General features: G+C 42.6%; 1 protein-coding gene and 1 long non-coding RNA gene across 2 annotated transcripts; one reads left to right on the plus strand and one right to left on the minus strand.

The window, feature by feature from the left end:
* Nucleotides 1-8,601: 8,601 nt before the first annotated feature.
* On the plus strand, nt 8,602-10,253 carry LOC124260103 (multimerin-2-like). Its single transcript, XM_046694350.1, has 2 exons — nt 8,602-8,675; nt 9,689-10,253. The coding sequence occupies exons 1-2, from the start codon at nt 8,636-8,638 to the stop codon at nt 10,126-10,128; spliced, it is 480 nt and encodes a 159-aa protein (XP_046550306.1). The 5' UTR covers nt 8,602-8,635; the 3' UTR covers nt 10,129-10,253.
* A 362-nt stretch (nt 10,254-10,615) lies between these two features.
* LOC124260047 lies at nt 10,616-11,308 on the minus strand. The gene is made up of 2 exons (XR_006893991.1): nt 11,153-11,308; nt 10,616-10,774 (listed from the first exon to the last, which is right to left on the minus strand). It is a non-coding gene; the product is annotated as an uncharacterized LOC124260047 (long non-coding RNA).
* Between the last annotated feature and the right edge of the window lie 6,694 nt (nt 11,309-18,002).

Consider the following 18,002-nt stretch of genomic DNA (forward strand, 5'->3'; position numbering starts at 1 on the left):
TACACCAATGTCTGGGTGACTTGGCATCTGGACTGGTCCTACACCAATGTCTGGGTGACTTGGCATTTTGACTCGTCCTACACCAATGTCTGGGTGACTTGGCATCTGGACTGGTCCTACACCAATGTCTGGGTGACTTGGCATCTGACTGGTCCTACACCAATGTCTGGGTGACTTGGCATCTGGACTGGTCCTACACCAATGTCTGGGTGACTTGGCATCTGGACTGGTCCTACACCAATGTCTGGGTGACTTGGCATCTGGACTGGTCCTACACCAATGTCTGGGTGACTTGGCATCTGGACTTGTCCTACACCAATGTCTGGGTGACTTGGCATTTTGACTGGTCCTACACCAATGTCTGGGTGACTTGGCATCTGGACTGGTCCTACACCAATGTCTGGGTGACTTGGCATCTGGACTGGTCCTACACCAATGTCTGGGTGACTTGGCATCTGGACTGGTCCTACACCAATGTCTGGGTGACTTGGCATTTTGACTCGTCCTACACCAATGTCTGGGTGACTTGGCATCTGGACTGGTCCTACACCAATGTCTGGGTGACTTGGCATTTTGACTGGTCCTGGGTGACACCAATGTCTGGGTGACTTGGCATCTGGACTGGTCCTACACCAATGTCTGGGTGACTTGGCATCTGGACTGGTCCTACACCAATGTCTGGGTGACTTGGCATCTGGACTGGTCCTACACCAATGTCTGGGTGACTTGGCATCTGGACTGGTCCTACACCAATGTCTGGGTGACTTGGCATCTGGACTGGTCCTACACCAATGTCTGGGTGACTTGGCATTTTGACTGGTCCTACACCAATGTCTGGGTGACTTGGCATTTTGACTGGTCCTACACCAATGTCTGGGTGACTTGGCATCTGGACTGGTCCTACACCAATGTCTGGGTGACTTGGCATTTTGACTGGTCCTACACCAATATCTGGGTGACTTGGCATCTGGACTGGTCCTACACCAATGTCTGGGTGACTTGGCATCTGGACTGGTCCTACACCAATGTCTGGGTGACTTGGCATCTGGACTGGTCCTACACCAATGTCTGAGTGACTTGGCATCTGGACTAGTCCTACACCAATGTCTGGGTGACTTGGCATCTGGACTGGTCCTAAACTAATGTCTGGGTGACTTGGCATTTTGACTCGTCCTACACTAATGTCTGGGTGATTTGGCATTTTGACTCGTCCTACACCAATGTCTGGGTGACTTGGCATCTGGACTGGTCCTACACCAATGTCTGGGTTACTTGGCATTTTGACTTGTCCTACACCAATGTCTGGGTGACTTGGCATCTGGAATGGTCCTACACCAATATCTGGGTGACTTGGCATTTTGACTCGTCCTACACCAATGTCTGGGTGACTTGGCATTGTGACTTGTCCTACACCAATGTCTGGTTGACTTGGCATTTTGACTGATCGTACTCCAAGGTCTGGGTGATTTGGCATTTAGATATGTCGTATAGGTGATATTTTGATAGGTTGTACAAAAATGTCTGGGTGATTTGGCACTGCCTGAGTTTGTGTGCCAAATGTTCTGGGGTGTTGTTTGTGTTTCTACCCACTGTTTGTCTGCTGCAGTCAATAGTTAAATCACTATCAGTTTAAACTATCAGTTTAAACTGAGAGTTGATACTTGTAAACGTGCAAGAATTCTTCCATATACAGTACAGAAACATTGCATTATTTATTCCACCACGTGTTCCTTTACCGCAGTGTCCGAAACCAGCGCCGTGGCTTTCCAGGTCTTTGTATCAAGTTCCCTCAACGTAACATCACTAGAGCCCGTGGTGTATGACAGCATCATCTACGACACTGGATCTGGCTACAACTCCACGACTGGGATGTTCACAGCACCAGTGAACGGAACCTACATGTTCTGGATACAGTTGGGCATTCGTCCCCTATGGTATTATCCACCCACTTCGATCAAACAATCGGGAAAGACAATCGGCAGTGGTTGGGCTTCATTTTCTTCTTCTGGTGAGGGCGCAGTGTCCGCTACATGTGTCAGTCATCTGCAGAAGGACGAGGAAGTGTGGGTGCAGTTTGAGCAGTACCGTGGAGAATTTTCCAGAAACAGTCACCGTTCTTTCAGGCAGCTATGTAGGAGATCCTACATCCTACTTTGGTGGTGCCCTTTTGAAAATGGACTAATTTCATTACAGGACATCTGCTTCAACAGTTTTGTCTTATTCATCCAAACCTCATTGGCCTTCCAATCTTAAAATACTCGTACTGGCAATCAAGAGCGATCTGACTTTCTAAAGTATAATTATAAACTGATATGTTGGATGAATTCCATCTTATTTAGCACACTTATCGACAAATCGAAGCCATACCAACACGCATCATGCGCGCCAGCATAACGTTTAGGAACGATAACGGCTGCAGTTATCAACTGATTTGGGGCCATGGGGTAGCCTAGTAGTTAAAGCCTTCGCTCGTCAAGCCGAAGGCCCGGGGTGGATTCCCCACATGGGTAGAATGTGTGAAGCCGATTTCTGGTTTCCCCCGCGATGATATTGTTGGAATATTGCTAAAAGCGGCGTATAACTAAAGCCATCCACTCATCATCAACTGATTTTAGCAAACATAGGAGTCAGCGCAAAAGAATGTCCAGTCTTCATTATCCACAGTAGCGAATTCCGTTTGTTTGGTGTAAAAGAAAAAAAATAGCTGTGAAAAGTATATGAATGGATCACTGAAAATCAGTGACACCAGGTGTTCGCGAAAAGGATAAGCTTGTTCTGCCCTACAAATATTGTATAGTGTGTTTCTGACGAATACAACATGCAAAGTATCCTTCGTGGCGCTACGATAGCTTTGTGAAACGGGCCCCTGGAACCAAATCCTGATCGATGTGTCCAATTGACGTGATCTTCAGCACAATCCAGACGTGCCTGCGTGTGATACTGGATCCATGGGATTCGGATGTATACCATGGGATTCGGATGAGACCATCCTCACGGAGTCGATTGTGCACTGTTTGAGCTGAATCATCAACATACCAATGGTCATTCCTGAGTGTGGTGGCTGTCACAAAGTGATGACGTCTTGCTGCAGTCAGGAGGAGCCTGTCTTACCACTGTCTGTTGCAACGCTGTCGACCACATGTCACTGGGTAGCTGATCCAAACGTCAGGTAGCAATTCCATGCCCTGCTGCTCACACTTTGACGGACACCAAAGACATTTGCAGCATGGCATTGTGTTGACCATGTTTAAGCGTGCCCATGCACCTACCTAGTCCTTCAGTCACCAAACGACGTCTTTAACGCTGTTAAGTCGCTATAATCCTTTGAGGTAAATGACGTTACTTTTCTCTGACAATAGTGCGCAACGATTCTGTTACATTCTCCAACTCCTTACTGACATACAACAAACACTTCCATAACATGGCATGCTGTACGGTGCACCATCTGTGAATAACGATTCTGTTACGATATATCCAAACACAGGTTTTCAAGCACCTCGTGCACACGGTGCTCATGATCAGGTATTACGTTCTTCTCAATACTTACGGTGACCTATATTCTGCAGGAATAGGGTCCGTAAACAGGTCATGGCACTTCGTGAGACCTTAGTTCTTCCGGCGACAAACAACGTTTCATACTTTTTTGATTGGTTCATGGTTATCAGTTGACAGTAAGGAACTGATAATTCTTGCAGGAATATAACATTTCCGATCTAACCATCCCCAAATTAGCCAACTGCTACGACTGTCAACAGCTATGACAGCCAAGCATGGTCACACGTAGTCCGGTCTTGTAAAGTCATTTTTGGCGGTCGCGCAATTTAGAACCAGAACTGGTTCTTGAATATACGCTTGTCACCAGAAATCGGGTTCCAGAAGTAGTCTGGTCCCCGTCTTACATATCGGAAGTTGGGAACCAGCTTAGTACCGGAAGTAGCACCTCGCGAGACTTACAGGTCCTATTATCTTATGCCATCACTCCAAATGTCGATCAACAGTATCATGTCGTATGTCAATAAACCATCTTCCAGTCGGCTGTTTTGGCCTCGGCATGTATTCGACTTTGCAACAGCTACAACAAAGTCAATGCCATGTATGTCGTGTACAAACTCGGTTCGCCCATGTTATATTTCCTGGGTTTGTCCACACCAAAAGGGGCTGTTGGGTAGCCTTGTGTTCAGCTCATCGTTATTCTACATGGTAACAGATGGGACTCGCTGCCTTTGAGGTAGGTCATTAGTACGATTCTCATGAGGAGAGTGAAGCCCATTTCTGGTGTCTCTTGTCATGATATTACTGGAATATTGCTAAAAGCGGCGTAAAACTAAACTCACTCACTCATGAGGACCATTATATTCAAGCCTGTGTCGCAGAGATGAATCGCTTCTGGGAGGTTACGTGAACTGGGGTGGGATAAGTGCTCATGATTCAAGATTGACAATGACCATGATAACGTCGTCCTCACGCGCCTAGAGTTGCTTTGACTTTTCTTCAGTGGCACTAAGTACTGCCTTGGCCAGCATATTCACCGGATATTTCCCTTATTGAGCACGTGTGGGATGAAATGGAGAGACGTCTACTCTGTATACCAAATCCGCCACATAAAGTTTGTGAGTTGAAGAGAACATGACATGCCATTCCACCAGCCTCCAGTGACCATCTGATAGACTATATGCGTGGGCGATGCTCTGCCGGTCTCACTGTTCACGGTGTGCGTACCCGTTATTGGGTTTGTGACCACCGCCTCGCAGTGGACATTAATTTCGAAAGTATTTTAATAATCTCGAGTCAACCAGACAATCTTGACCAATCTGAAATAACGTATCAGACCATAAAGCAGCAAACATACAGCAGATCAAATACTCGAGAAAACAAGACATTAAAAGATCTCAAAAATGACATTACTTTACAGACCACCACCTTGAAGCTGGAATATTGCTGTGATTGGCGTGAAACACCAAGCAAACACACCCGAAACAATTGATCATTGAATTCTTCCCTCTGAAACCAAACAAACAAAACAAACCAATATTACCTGAATACCAACAATCTGATGGGTACGTGTTGGACAAACTAGCTGGACACAGCCGAATCCCTTGCTTGATAGCTAAACCTTTGAAAAGGCTACTGCCAGTACAACGTTAATTGGTGTCCGAAAACCCCTTCAATATAATTCGATAGCACATAATTCAACACTCTCATGTGTATTGTGAAAATATGAAACACTTTTCATCAGTCAGTTATCATACAAGTAATGCAATATGTTATGTAATTTAGGAGTATGTTAAGATTCTCGCAGCACAGCAAAAGGATATGGCGAGTGACCGAGTAACATAGTAACCATCAGCCAGTTTGAACATCTCTCATGTCAATTCTGTTGCATGGTTCTGGGGTATAGCGAATTTAAATGCATTGGAAATATATATTTTGGCACTGAAAAGTTCTCATAATAGTTGAGTCCTCAAAAGCCATTTAAGATGTTATTGTATTTGTTTGGAAATGCAAGTGATGCTCGAAATAAACATATGGGCTATGTTGATTAAAACTATACTGTTTCAACTGGGTCTTGGATACGCATGGATTGGGCAGGGAGCTGAGGATGTTACAGGTTTTTATCCCTTGTGCAACAAAGATGTAAAGATTGCTTTCACCAATAATCCACTAGGAATATTCAAACTGGAAAATGTTCTTATTCGCATTCTCTGCTGAAACAACATCTTATGAGTGAGTGAGTGAGTTTTAGTTTTAGCAATATTCCAGCAATATCACTGTGGGGGACACCAGAAATGGACTTCACACATTTTACCCATGAGGGGAATCGAACCCGTGTCTTCGGCGTGACGAGCGATCGCTGTAACCACTAGGCTACCCCACCGCCCCCAACATCTTATGTGTGAAAAGTATTTAACTACTTTAAATGTGAGGAAATTAAGAGCAGCTTCGATGTGGTTATTAAAATCTAACGTATTATTAAAAAAAAACATGTCATGCCACTGAGAACCAATCCTGCAGAAAGTGGAACACTGATAATATTGAAGATGAATACTACGTTATTCTCATATGTCCACAGTATGAATTCTAGGGAGTCATATATCCAATCTAAGTATACATCACAATTTACGCATTCTGTATACCAATGTCAACAGAAAATGTCCAGCTTCTACAGAATGTTGCTACGTTAATACTCCATGCACTGTCAACACATAAACGTACATGAACCAATAACCCATTATAACCGTTTTGAGTTGTACTAGTTTCTACAGTTCAGTAATAAAGAATATCTCACGAGAATATTTCCATATTCAGTAAGAAATCCAAATATGTTAATCTAAATATATGTTTTCACTTACATAAGATTGGTATTACAAGTCTCTCAACAAATGACATGGATATCGAGTGATTTAAGAGGAAAGAGGATATTTTCGTTTATGTACATGACTGAGTCTAATAGGTTTATAATGTGTTGCAATTTGCCGCGTAGGGTTGCTTCCATTTGACAAGACAGATGTCTGTTTTCGTTGGCTACGAATGAGTGAGTGTGTGAGTGAGTTAGTTTTACAGCCAAATAATCGAGTCTGGACCAGACAATCCAGTGATCAACAGCATGAGCATCGATCTACGCAACTGGGAACCGATGACATGTGCCAACCAAATCAATGAGCCTAACAACCCGATCACGTTAGTCGCCTCTTACCACAATCATGGGTTACTGAAGATCAATTCTAGTCCGGATCTTCACGGGTCCGTTGGTTACGAACCCTACTTTCATCCTGTTTTCAGGTTTGGCAGCACCATTCATTTGTTGATGGGCTTCACCAACGTGGCAAACGTGAAAGACCTCAAGCAAGTAACAGGAATCTTTCCTCTCACACTCGTAATTGGGTGAAGCCCATTTATAGTGTCCTCTGCCGGAATAATGCTAAAAGCGGCGGTAAACCTCACTCACTTACTCACACGAAAATGCTCACAAACCAAACTGATTTTGCGATAATAGCAGCATAATATATAGCAGTATATATATTTACGAAAAAGAAACCACACTTACTTTATAGATCACTTGTGAAGTGATATTCGGCACTCATCTACTCTTCATTGTTTTATTACTTTAGCGAAGAACCATACTTATTCTCCTATCGTGAGAAGCAACAGTCTGCCACATGCATTATTTTTGGAATAATCTTATCTGCAACTACGTCACAGGCACAAGAGTGTCCCGACAAATAGTCTTGTGTATATCCCAGAAATATTCCATTATTACGTAAAAGCAGAGAAGCGTAAGGATACATCAAAGGTATAAAGTGCCAAAACTGAAACACATCAACGGTATATATTCACATATTTGGCTGTTGAGTTATATCACAGAGATACATATGGCGTATACATTTTCATTTAAAACTTTTTCCTTTCGAGTTCCTAGTTTGACATCATCGACGTCTCTGTCACGTGGTGTCAGACAGTTAGATAAGGTATAAAACCATTGGCACTGTGCTTGACATTTTATCTTACACAAGTAGGCCATGATGTTTGAAGCAGTTTTCCGTTTGTGTATATTCCTACCTTACATCTCTGGACTGATTATGCCGGTAGCGAAATCCGACGGTACTGTCAACCTTACCAGTATCTTGAGTCACATCACTCTCCTGGAACAGACTGTGGACACTCTTCACAAGGACACAAACAGGTTGCAGATAGATCTGCGGACTACGAACGAAACACTCCAGCTCACACAGGCAGATCTGAATATTACAAAACAGGAACTACAGACGTCTCGCATAGAACTGCAGGTAACTCGAACAGATCTGAATATTACAAAACAGGAACTACAGACGTCTCGCACAGAACTGCAGGCAACAAAGGTCGACCTTCAACATACACAGACCGATCTTCAAACTACAAAGAAAGACCTTCAGGCCGCCCAGACAGACCTCATGACAAACAAGGGGTTTCAACAATCTGCAGCTGCTGAGATTTTGTCTCTCAAAAACAACATGACCATACTGAGAACCGAACTCGGAATCGTGAAATCAAAAGTTGAAAACACCGGTCCAGATTTTCATCCTCTGAGTTCAACCTCCAACGATTCCCTCTCGTTTCCTTGAATGGGAGCTTCCACCGAACCAGGATGTTATAAGGGCAATTGTTCTGATGTGCAATCAGTTCACAGCGACCTCAACACCACGGCACACACACTTTCAGAGGTCCAGGCCGACATCAATAGCTTTAAGCGGAATATGTCTTCTGCGCTTAGAAATGTAACTGCGGAGTGTACAGCGCTGAAATCTGATTCTCATTTATTCAGTTCCCTCCAGTCGGACATAACAGCAATGGATAACAAATTGTCCTTCTTAAACATAACCGTTCGTGAAGTTCAGTCAGAAGCACGACAAGTTGCAGCTAATACATCTTCTGTGATACAGCTCATTGCTCACAGGCAGTCACTGAAGACTCTAGCACAAGATACGTGGGCCCAATTGAAGCAGTGTGAGAAGAATGTGAACTCAACTGATGCGAGTATGACGGCTCAACTTAACCGTTTGGAAATGGATATGAATTGTACTTCCGTTTATATTCACACCGTCCAACAGAACCTCCTCTCCTCGAGTCTGACCTCAACACGACTCGGGAGGACATCACAATGACGAACTCCGACGTGCATGCGCTGAACAAAACTCTGGGTAAGATCCAGTTATCTTCTATGAATTTGGCGTTTAGTTTTATGGTGAAAAAGTACACATTAATTGCCCTGAACATGGAAAATTGAGCTTAATAAATATAATAGACTCCTTACCTTATGAAATTAATAGACACAATAACACTGCATAGTATGTGGAATATATATTTTGAGAAAAGATCAACTGAACAACTCGTCATGATTGACAAATTGAAACTATCAAATGTTAGTGAGGTTTTACGACTGTAAAATCACTTAATTTTGAAATTATCTGAACAAGATGGCTCCACGGATAGTTATTAAAACTAATATGTAAAACCTAAGGTACCTGTTATGATAAGCCAAGTCACGAGATTGCTGCTTGTGTGTTTAAAACTATGGGGCTCTGAAAAGATACACAAAAGTATCGCAACGACTCTGATTTTAATCCCAATATAGCCATGCATATTCATATCATAATTATGATTGTATGATTAGTTTGAACATTTCGGACGCACCACACATTGGTTTAAATATTCACGTCAAGTTTTATCTAGAAAACATGGAAAATCAATTGATTTTGTTGTTGATAAGCAAATATGGATCCTGCTCAAACTCACAACTGACAAAGAGAGCAAGTTATTGGTATGCTGAATGCTGGCATGTCACTGAGGGATATTGCAAGGTTGTCATCTAGCGACTGTCAGCCGATTGGGGAGGGAACATCGTCAAACTGATGACGTTAAGCAAACTAATAGGTAGGAATGATACATTTGACCTGGCATTTTGACTGCCCTAGGAGACTTGGCATTTTGTCTAGCTGTACACCAATGTTTGTGTTCCAAATATTTCGGGCGTTACTTGTTGGCGTTTTTTTATACCATAGGTTTGGGGTCCAGGTTGTATTTGCACCTACTGCTTTTTCTACTCTTTGATCTGATTGCTAATCAGTGATGGTCAGGCACTTGCAGAGATTCTTACATTTCCAATACAGGAAATATTACATTATACATTTAACCTCGTGTTCTTTCATCGCAGCATCCAAAACCCGAGCCGTGGCTTTCCAGGCGTATGCATCAAGGTCCCGCAATGTAACGTCACAACACCCCGTGGTGTACGACAGCACCATCTACAACATCGGATCTGGCTACAACCACACAACCGGGAATTTCACAGCACCAGTCTCCGGAACCTACATGTTCTGGACAGAATTGCGTATCAATTCCTACGCCTACACTCCGCACATGACTATCAAACAGTCGGGAAGGTCAATCGGCAGTGGTTGGTCTGCATCAACGTCTACAGATGATGAGTCCGTTATTTCCGCTACGTGTGTTAGTCATCTGCAGAAGGGCGAGGCAGTATGGGTGGAGTTTGAAAAGTTTGCATGGTGGGCAACTGCTGTCTCTGTTGTCCCAGGTGGCTTTGATACAAGGCCAAAATCCTTCTTTGGTGGTGCCCTTTTAACAGTGGACTAATTTTATTACCGGGCATCCACTTCAATCCATTAGGACCCTTTTAGCAGTTACCAAGCAACCAAAATGTGTGATCATGAAAATTTGTGAAGTCACTGGTTTACTTGAAACAAAATTCACTCATTCAACCTTGAGTTTGTTAGGTCCAGGACCTTATGATGACTTACGATATGGTCAGACACTGTGACTCTGCAGATTGTATCATATCTCAAAGACACGGGTTATGCCGTTTCCGCCTTGTCATCTAAGCCTCTATAATTTCACAGGTCACACTAAACAACAAACAATACAACGTAATTTAGTTATCATCAAGGCCATTTCAGAAGCAAGATCTGTTTTGAAGCTGCAGTTATCTCTATGCTGATTGCCAGTAAATTATCACATGAATATTATGAGCAACCATCCACGCAACTATGTTGACATAACGTTTTCAAGATTCATAGGTGGCTAAGGATCAACATCTACAGGAGAACAAAATATGACCAATACCATGTTTTAAAATCATGTTTATTGCCTAAAGCAAACACATGATGCTAGAAGATCAGGTATTCCCCAGTTAGAAGTATTTCTGTAAGGGTTCTCCCAGGGTCCTCTCCATGTCCGCTATGACAGTCTGGCAGCGTTTCTCAACTTCTTCATTTTCATCTGACTAAACAAAAAGACAAACAAATTAAAATGAGTTCAGCTAGGAAAGGAATGGTCTCCGGTAGTAGTGGCAAGAAGTCATCCAGGAGCTTCTTGTGGAACTCTTCTATCACTTCCAGGGCAGCAAACTTGACCTGCACGATCATAACACATCTTGCAGTCATTGATTGATTGTTGGCTGTAAGTAATCGAATCTGGACCAGACAATCCACTGATCAACAGCCTGACCATCGATCTACGCAATTGGGATACGATGACATGTGTCAACCAAGTCAGCGAGCCTGACCACCCAATCCCATTAGGTCCATCTTATGGCAAACATGGGTTGCTGAACACCAATTCTTATCTGAACTTTCGTGGGTTTGATTTAATTGTGACTTACTCGGTCAACGATTGGTTGCATGAGTGTTTCGAACCTCTCGGCAGATACAAAGCCATCAAACTGTCGTATAGGAAGCACTTGTATAGTGTGTCAAATACACAGGACAACAGCTGGGTAGACATCTTCCGGGACCGCTTGCTCTTACCGAAGTACCTGCCATCTGGTAGAAACTGACTTTATTGGTATACATGTACTTGGGTGAATATTACAAAGCTTGTACATGTCCTGATCACAGGAGACAATCCCAAACGTCCACACATATGCAGTCTTAAGGATCTACATACAGCACGATTCAAAGAAGCTGTAACCTACTTAGCAACGAATCTCCATAGGAAAACCAATGATAAATACAAACTAGCACAAAAGTTGGCGAAAATTTGGTCTGTCCTTCAGAAAACTGATACCAATAGTACAATATTTTCTCTTGTGGCAGCTTTAAGACAGTCGCCACTATATTTCCCATCAGATTTTGAGGTGTTTACCTTAATGCTGATTTCCTTAAAACATGCGCTCCAAAGCACGGAGCGAGTTGGATTTAAAGCCACTTTAAACAGTATACATTTATATTGTGGTAGGTCAGCTTAATACAGGAGGAAAACCCGAAGTGAAGCAGGTCTTAGACGTTTGGGACGCTGGTTATACCCATGTGCACGGGTATAGGGCTGACAAATCTAGAAACAACTAGAATCCACTATCATTGGTTTCTGGCATGTTCATGGGACAACCATGCACTGTGCCCTACCGTGCCTCCACCAAGGCATTTGGAAAGGCAATGGTAAAAAAGACAACCAATTACAGCATCAGTTTTTCTAACTGTCTGGACATGTATGTGTGCATGCTTATATAAAACCTGGGAGCCATTTCACGCATCAGTGATAGTAAGAATGTGGATAATTTCATTTCTCTTCGTGGGCAAAAATGATCACTCAAAAACTGAAAAGTGTACAGAGGCCCTTCGATTCCATTTATGAAATTCAAAAGCAGGAAAGTATTTTGCATACAAGCTTAATCGGGTAAGATAATAGAGAATGTAAGCAGTATGATCTGGATGTTCCCGAAACAGTTTCTCCTCCCACAGTTTGTCCTACCTTCTCTACTGTACAAATTGTGACTTTTCAACTTCTCCGCCAGTCTGGAGAACCAGTCATCTGCAAAAGGACGAGGAGAAGTGGGTGCAGTTTGAACAGTTCCGTTCACGTATTCCATTAACAGTCACAATTCTTTCAGGCAGCTATGTAGGAGATCCGATATCCTACTTTGGTGGTGCCCGTTTCATAATGGACTATTTCATTACCAGACGTCTATATCAACAGTTTTGTCCAATTCATCAAGACTTCATTGGCCGTCCAATCTTTAAAATACTTGTACGGGCAATCCAGACCGATCTGACTTTCTGCAGGGTAACGATAAAGTTAACCAATATGTGGGATGAATTCCATTCCTCTGTATTTTTAGCACACTTGTCGAGAAATCGAAGCAATACCAACACGCATTATCCGCGCCAGCACAATATTTATAGGAACAATAACGGCAGCAGTTATCAACTGATTTTGGGTGATGGGGTAGCCTAGTGGCTAAAGCGTTCGCTCGTCACGCCGAAGACCCGGGTTCGATTCCCCCGAGGGTACAATGTGTGAAGCCCATTTCTGGTGTCGCCCGCCGTAATATTGCTGGAATATTGCTAAAAGCGGCGTGAAACTAAACAGCTCGATAGCTAGACTTTTGAAATGGCTGCTGTCAGTACAACGCTATTTGGTAACGGGATAAGATATAACATTTGTGTTCCGAAAACCCGTTCAATGTACTTCGCCAATAATTTCGAAGGTGTTTGTGGTCGTACATATAACACTCTGGAGTGTATTGTGAAAATATGAAAACACCCTCTGTTCATCAATACGTTACTATACAAGTAAGCCAATGCGGTCTTTATCTTACCAGGCTTGACAGAAACCTGTAATCGTTGGTTACTTATCGTACAGTCATACCGTCTATAGGTTTGGTAGCCCCATTTATTTGCTGAAGGATTTCAACAACGTGGTATGGTTGGGTGAGACCGTTGGGTAGCCAAGGTGGTTGAAGCGTTAACAAGTTTAAATCACGCCGAACACGCGGGCTCGATTCTCGAAATAGTTACCATGTGTAAAGCCTATTTCTTGTGACACCTGCAGTGAAAATGTTGGAATATTGCTAAAAGCGGCGTTAAACCTCACTCGCTCACACAAAAAGATCCACGCAAATCATGCGTTAATTGAATTAGTATATGCGAAAAGGAAACCACACTTACTTTCTGGATCACTTGTGAAGTGATGTTTGTTACTCATCACCCCTTCATTGTTTTATTACTTTACCGAAGAACCCTACTTTTTTACCTATCACGAGTGGCACCAGCGCGCCACATTGATATTTTTAGAGTTCCTTAATCTTATCTGCAACTATGTCAAAGGTATAGGATTGTCCCGACATATGGTTCAAGATAGCCTTCTGCATATCCCAGAAATGTGCCATTATTACGCATGGAAGAGAGGCGTAAGCATACATCAAAGGTACGAAGAGCCAATACTAAATCACACCATGGGTATATATTCACATATTTGGCTGTTGATGCAAATGACAGAGACACTTATATATTTTCATTGTGATATTTTTTCCTTTTGAGTTCCTAGTTTTACATCGGTGACATCTCTGTCACGTGGTGTCAGACAGTTAGATAAGGTATAAAACCATTGGCACTGCGCTTGAATTTTTATCTTATACAAGTAAGCCCTGATGTTTGAAGCAGTTTTCCGTTTGTGTATATTCCTACCTTACATCTCCGGACTGATTCTGCCGTTAACGAAATCCGACGGTACTGCCGACCTTACCACTATCTTGAGTCACATCACTCTCCTCGAACAGAATGTGGACACTCTTCGCAAAGACACAAATAGGTTGCAGATTGATCTGCGGACAACGAACGAAAGACTCCAGCTCACACAGGCAGATCTGAATATTACAAGACAGGAACTACAGGCGTCTCGCACAGACCTGCACATAACTCGAACAGATCTGCAGGTGACAAAGTACCAGCTTCAACATACACAAACCGATCTTCAAATTACAAAGCAAGACCTTCAGACGGCCCAGACAGACCTCTTGACAAGCAAGGGACTTCTAAATAATCTGCAGCTGCTGAGATTTTGTCTTTCAAAAAAAACGACACATGACCACACTGAGAACCTCCGAACTCGGAATCGTGAAAACTAAAAGTGGAAAACATCCGTCCAGAGCTGTCTTCCTCTGAATTCAACCTCCAACGATTCCTCTCTCGTTTCCTTTGAATGGGAGCGTTACAGCGAACCAGGATGTTATAAAGGCAATAGTTCTGGATGTGCAATCACTTCACGGCGACCTCCAGTACACCACGCTTCGCCTGCTACTACACTTTCAGATGTCCAGGCCTGGCATCAATATCAATAGCTTCTCTTAAATGGAATATATCTTCTGATGTATTTGATGTTTAGTTTTAAGGCGAAAATGTACATATTAATTGTCCCGAACATGGACAATATAAGTCACCAAATGAAACAATGTCTCAGCAAAACTAGGGGCGGTTGGGTAGCCTAGCTGTTAAAGGGTCCGCTCGCCAAGCTGAAGGCCCGGCTTCGATTCCCCACATGGGTATAATGTGTGAAGCCCATTTCTGGTGTCCCCCGCCCTGATGTTGCTGGAATATTGCTAAAAGCGGCGTAAAACCATACTCACTCACTCAGTCAACAAAACTTCCACAATAACACTGCATGGTATGTCGGATGTGAATTTTGATAAATGACCAACTGTCATGGTTGTCAAACTGAAACTATCCACTGTTTGTAAAGGATTTTACAACTAAAACCTTTAAAATGAGTTCAGTTTGTGTGACCCATATAGCTCCCCAGATAGGCTTACAACCAGTTCAGAAACTCTTACGTAACAAATTTACCATGAGTAAAAAAAGTTGGCTGCTGAAAATGTTTGAAAACTAGCTGGAATGGAGACGGTGTATACGAACTTGTCTCACACCAATGTTCGGGTGACTTGGCACTGCCTGTGTTTATGTGCCAAATGTTTGGGTGTTGCTTGTGTTTGAACCCACTAGTTTGTCTGCACCGGATTCGATATTTTAATCACAATGAACAATCTTTGGAGAGTTTGATACTTGAGAAATAAACTTGCAAGAATTATTTCATATACAGTACAAGAAAACATCATTTTTGTATTAACCCACCTGTTCCTTTACCGCAGTGTCAAAAACCAGAGCCGTGGCTTTCCAGACGTATGCATCAAGTCCCCAAAACGTAACGTCACTACACCCCGTGGTTTATGAAAGCATCATCTACCACATTGGACCTGGCTACGACCACACAACGGGGAAGTTTACAGCACCAGTGTCCGGAACCTACATGTTCTGGGCACAGGTGGGCATTCGTCTCGTTAAGTACACTCCATCCATGTCGATCGTCCAGTCGGGAAGAACAATCGGCAGCGGTTGGTCTGCTCTAAGGTCATCTTCTAATGACAGGGTAGTTTCCGCTACGTGCGTTAGTCATCTGAAGAAGGGCGAGGAAGTATGGGTGCAGTTTGAAAAAGAGTACTTTTGGGGTAACATGCGGCCATCTACAGTCACAGTTCAATCAAGTTTCTATGACACAGATCCGAAATCCTACTTTGGTGGTGCCCTTTTGTCAATGGACTGATTTCATTACCATATATTTGCTTCAACATTTTTGTATAATTTATCAAGACTTCATAGGCAGTTTAATCTCACAATTATTGATCTCTTTAAAAAAGTTTTACAGCCATTTCAGATCGATATACTATAAAAAGGAGGGAATATTACTACTGACATAAAATCTGTAATGAGATAACTTAAATATGACGAAGTTTAACTGACTGACTGAGATTGGTTTTACGCCGCTTTTAGCAATATTCCAGCAACATCACGGCGGGGACACCAGAAATGGGCTTCACACATTGTATCCATGTGGGGATTCGAACCCGGGTCTTCGGCGCGACGAACCAACGTTTTAACCATTAGGCTACCCCACCGCCCCACAAAGTTTAACAGTGTAACTAGGTCGCAGTGGGTGAGACGACCATAGATTTTGTCGGATGACTGGTCAATACGTCGTACGTTCCAAGTCATTCACCATGCAAATAATTACTATTGATATCATTGGTATCAAAGGATATCACAGCAATAATTATATACTGAATTAATAACACTTAATGACTTACGATCATCTAATACACACTGATATTGGGACGAGTAAGAGGCTATTTCCTGTAATCTAAAGCTAACTGAAGAGTGCTGTCATTGAAACTCCTCCCTCCGAAAGAGCAGGCATGGAGGCAGGGATGGAGGAGTACTATGACCATACACCAATCTTTGTATCCGACTACCACAGGTGGTGTGAAGAGGATTCGTACAAACAGTTGAATGACAAGTTGACTAATTGGGTGCATCAAAGTACCTTGCAGCTGACCTCTTATCCATCATTTAAAGGTCATTAAAAGTGGTACCTCACTGAAGAATATCGGTATGCAAAAAAGTATGTAAAACCACTTGTCTATTTACAGGAGTTAGAGAGTATTATACATTTGAATACGATAATGTTCATATCGACACCACAGAGTTGTTAATGATCACTTATTTAGAAATGAAAGGCATGTTCCATGAACAGGAAGTCCAACCAATAACTGGTCAGAGTACCCGTCAATGAGGGTATCTGACCTGTGCAACTGTAAGAAGCGCCTATGTGACACACGTGACGCATTAAGACCCTGTTCTTGTGCTTCCAGCAAGTGTCTTGATTTACTCTTCAGTAAGAGCATTGCCGTGTTCTTGTAAGAGGAGATAGGACCTCATAGGAGGGCAATCTGCCGTTTGGTCTGTGCTCGATAGTGTTGAGGTCCCGGCTGACCCGGCTGACCACTCATTATTGTTCATGTGGATGAAATCTGCTACGATTCCATTAGTAAGTGTCATGTAAGCATCCAGAATGTCTCCCTTGGAGCACACACCTGTCACCGTGCCACAGTGAAGGATATGGAGATTGGTTATTTGATCTAAACCTAATCGACATGGGCTAAGATCTTGCCTTAATCTACTGGTATGCCTTGTCAAACGCCACTATAAGGGCAGCATTATTATCTTTTGTGTTTCTCATCGCCTAACAGACCCTTCTAAGTTAATTGCCGACCCCTCAAAAAATAATATTTTTTTATTCCAACACCGCCGACTCGAACCTAAAACGTACCGCCTCGTGATATAAAATGTTTATCTATCTAAAATGTCTTAATCAGTCGCTGCCACAAGACCAAAGAACGTGAGAAATTGTACTAAGAATTACAACAAGCATTGTCACTAAGGTGACATAATCCCCCGCAAATTATCAAATCAAACTTATAAAGTAATGAAAGTTTGAGATGAAGTTAAATGTCAACAGTAACATTATCTTGCTCTTTAGTTGTTCAAACACACATATTTTCAAGACTGACTTTGACCTTGACATGAATGTCATAGTGTATGCAATATGCAAAACTAGTGCTAAAGAAATTGCTTATTGAAAAACATTCAAGGGAGGTCTTGAAAGTCTATGAAGAAAATCCAGTGAACCGTTCTTAAAATATCTTGCTGACAATTCAGGTTAACATTCTGAAAACTTCATAGTGTCGTCATGACCCAAAACATTATGTGAAGGTCGCCAAAATTGACTGGGCCCTGGGCCTTCCCTAGATGAAACATGGTGTCAAATATGAAGAAAATCCACTGAATATTTTTTGCGATATCTTGCTGACTATCTTAACAAACAATTTAACATGCTGAAATGTT

The sequence above is a fragment of the Haliotis rubra genome, unplaced genomic scaffold, assembly GCF_003918875.1.
Source record: "Haliotis rubra isolate DU_JTF1 unplaced genomic scaffold, ASM391887v1 Scf75, whole genome shotgun sequence".
Classification (NCBI taxonomy): Eukaryota; Metazoa; Mollusca; class Gastropoda; order Lepetellida; family Haliotidae; genus Haliotis; species Haliotis rubra.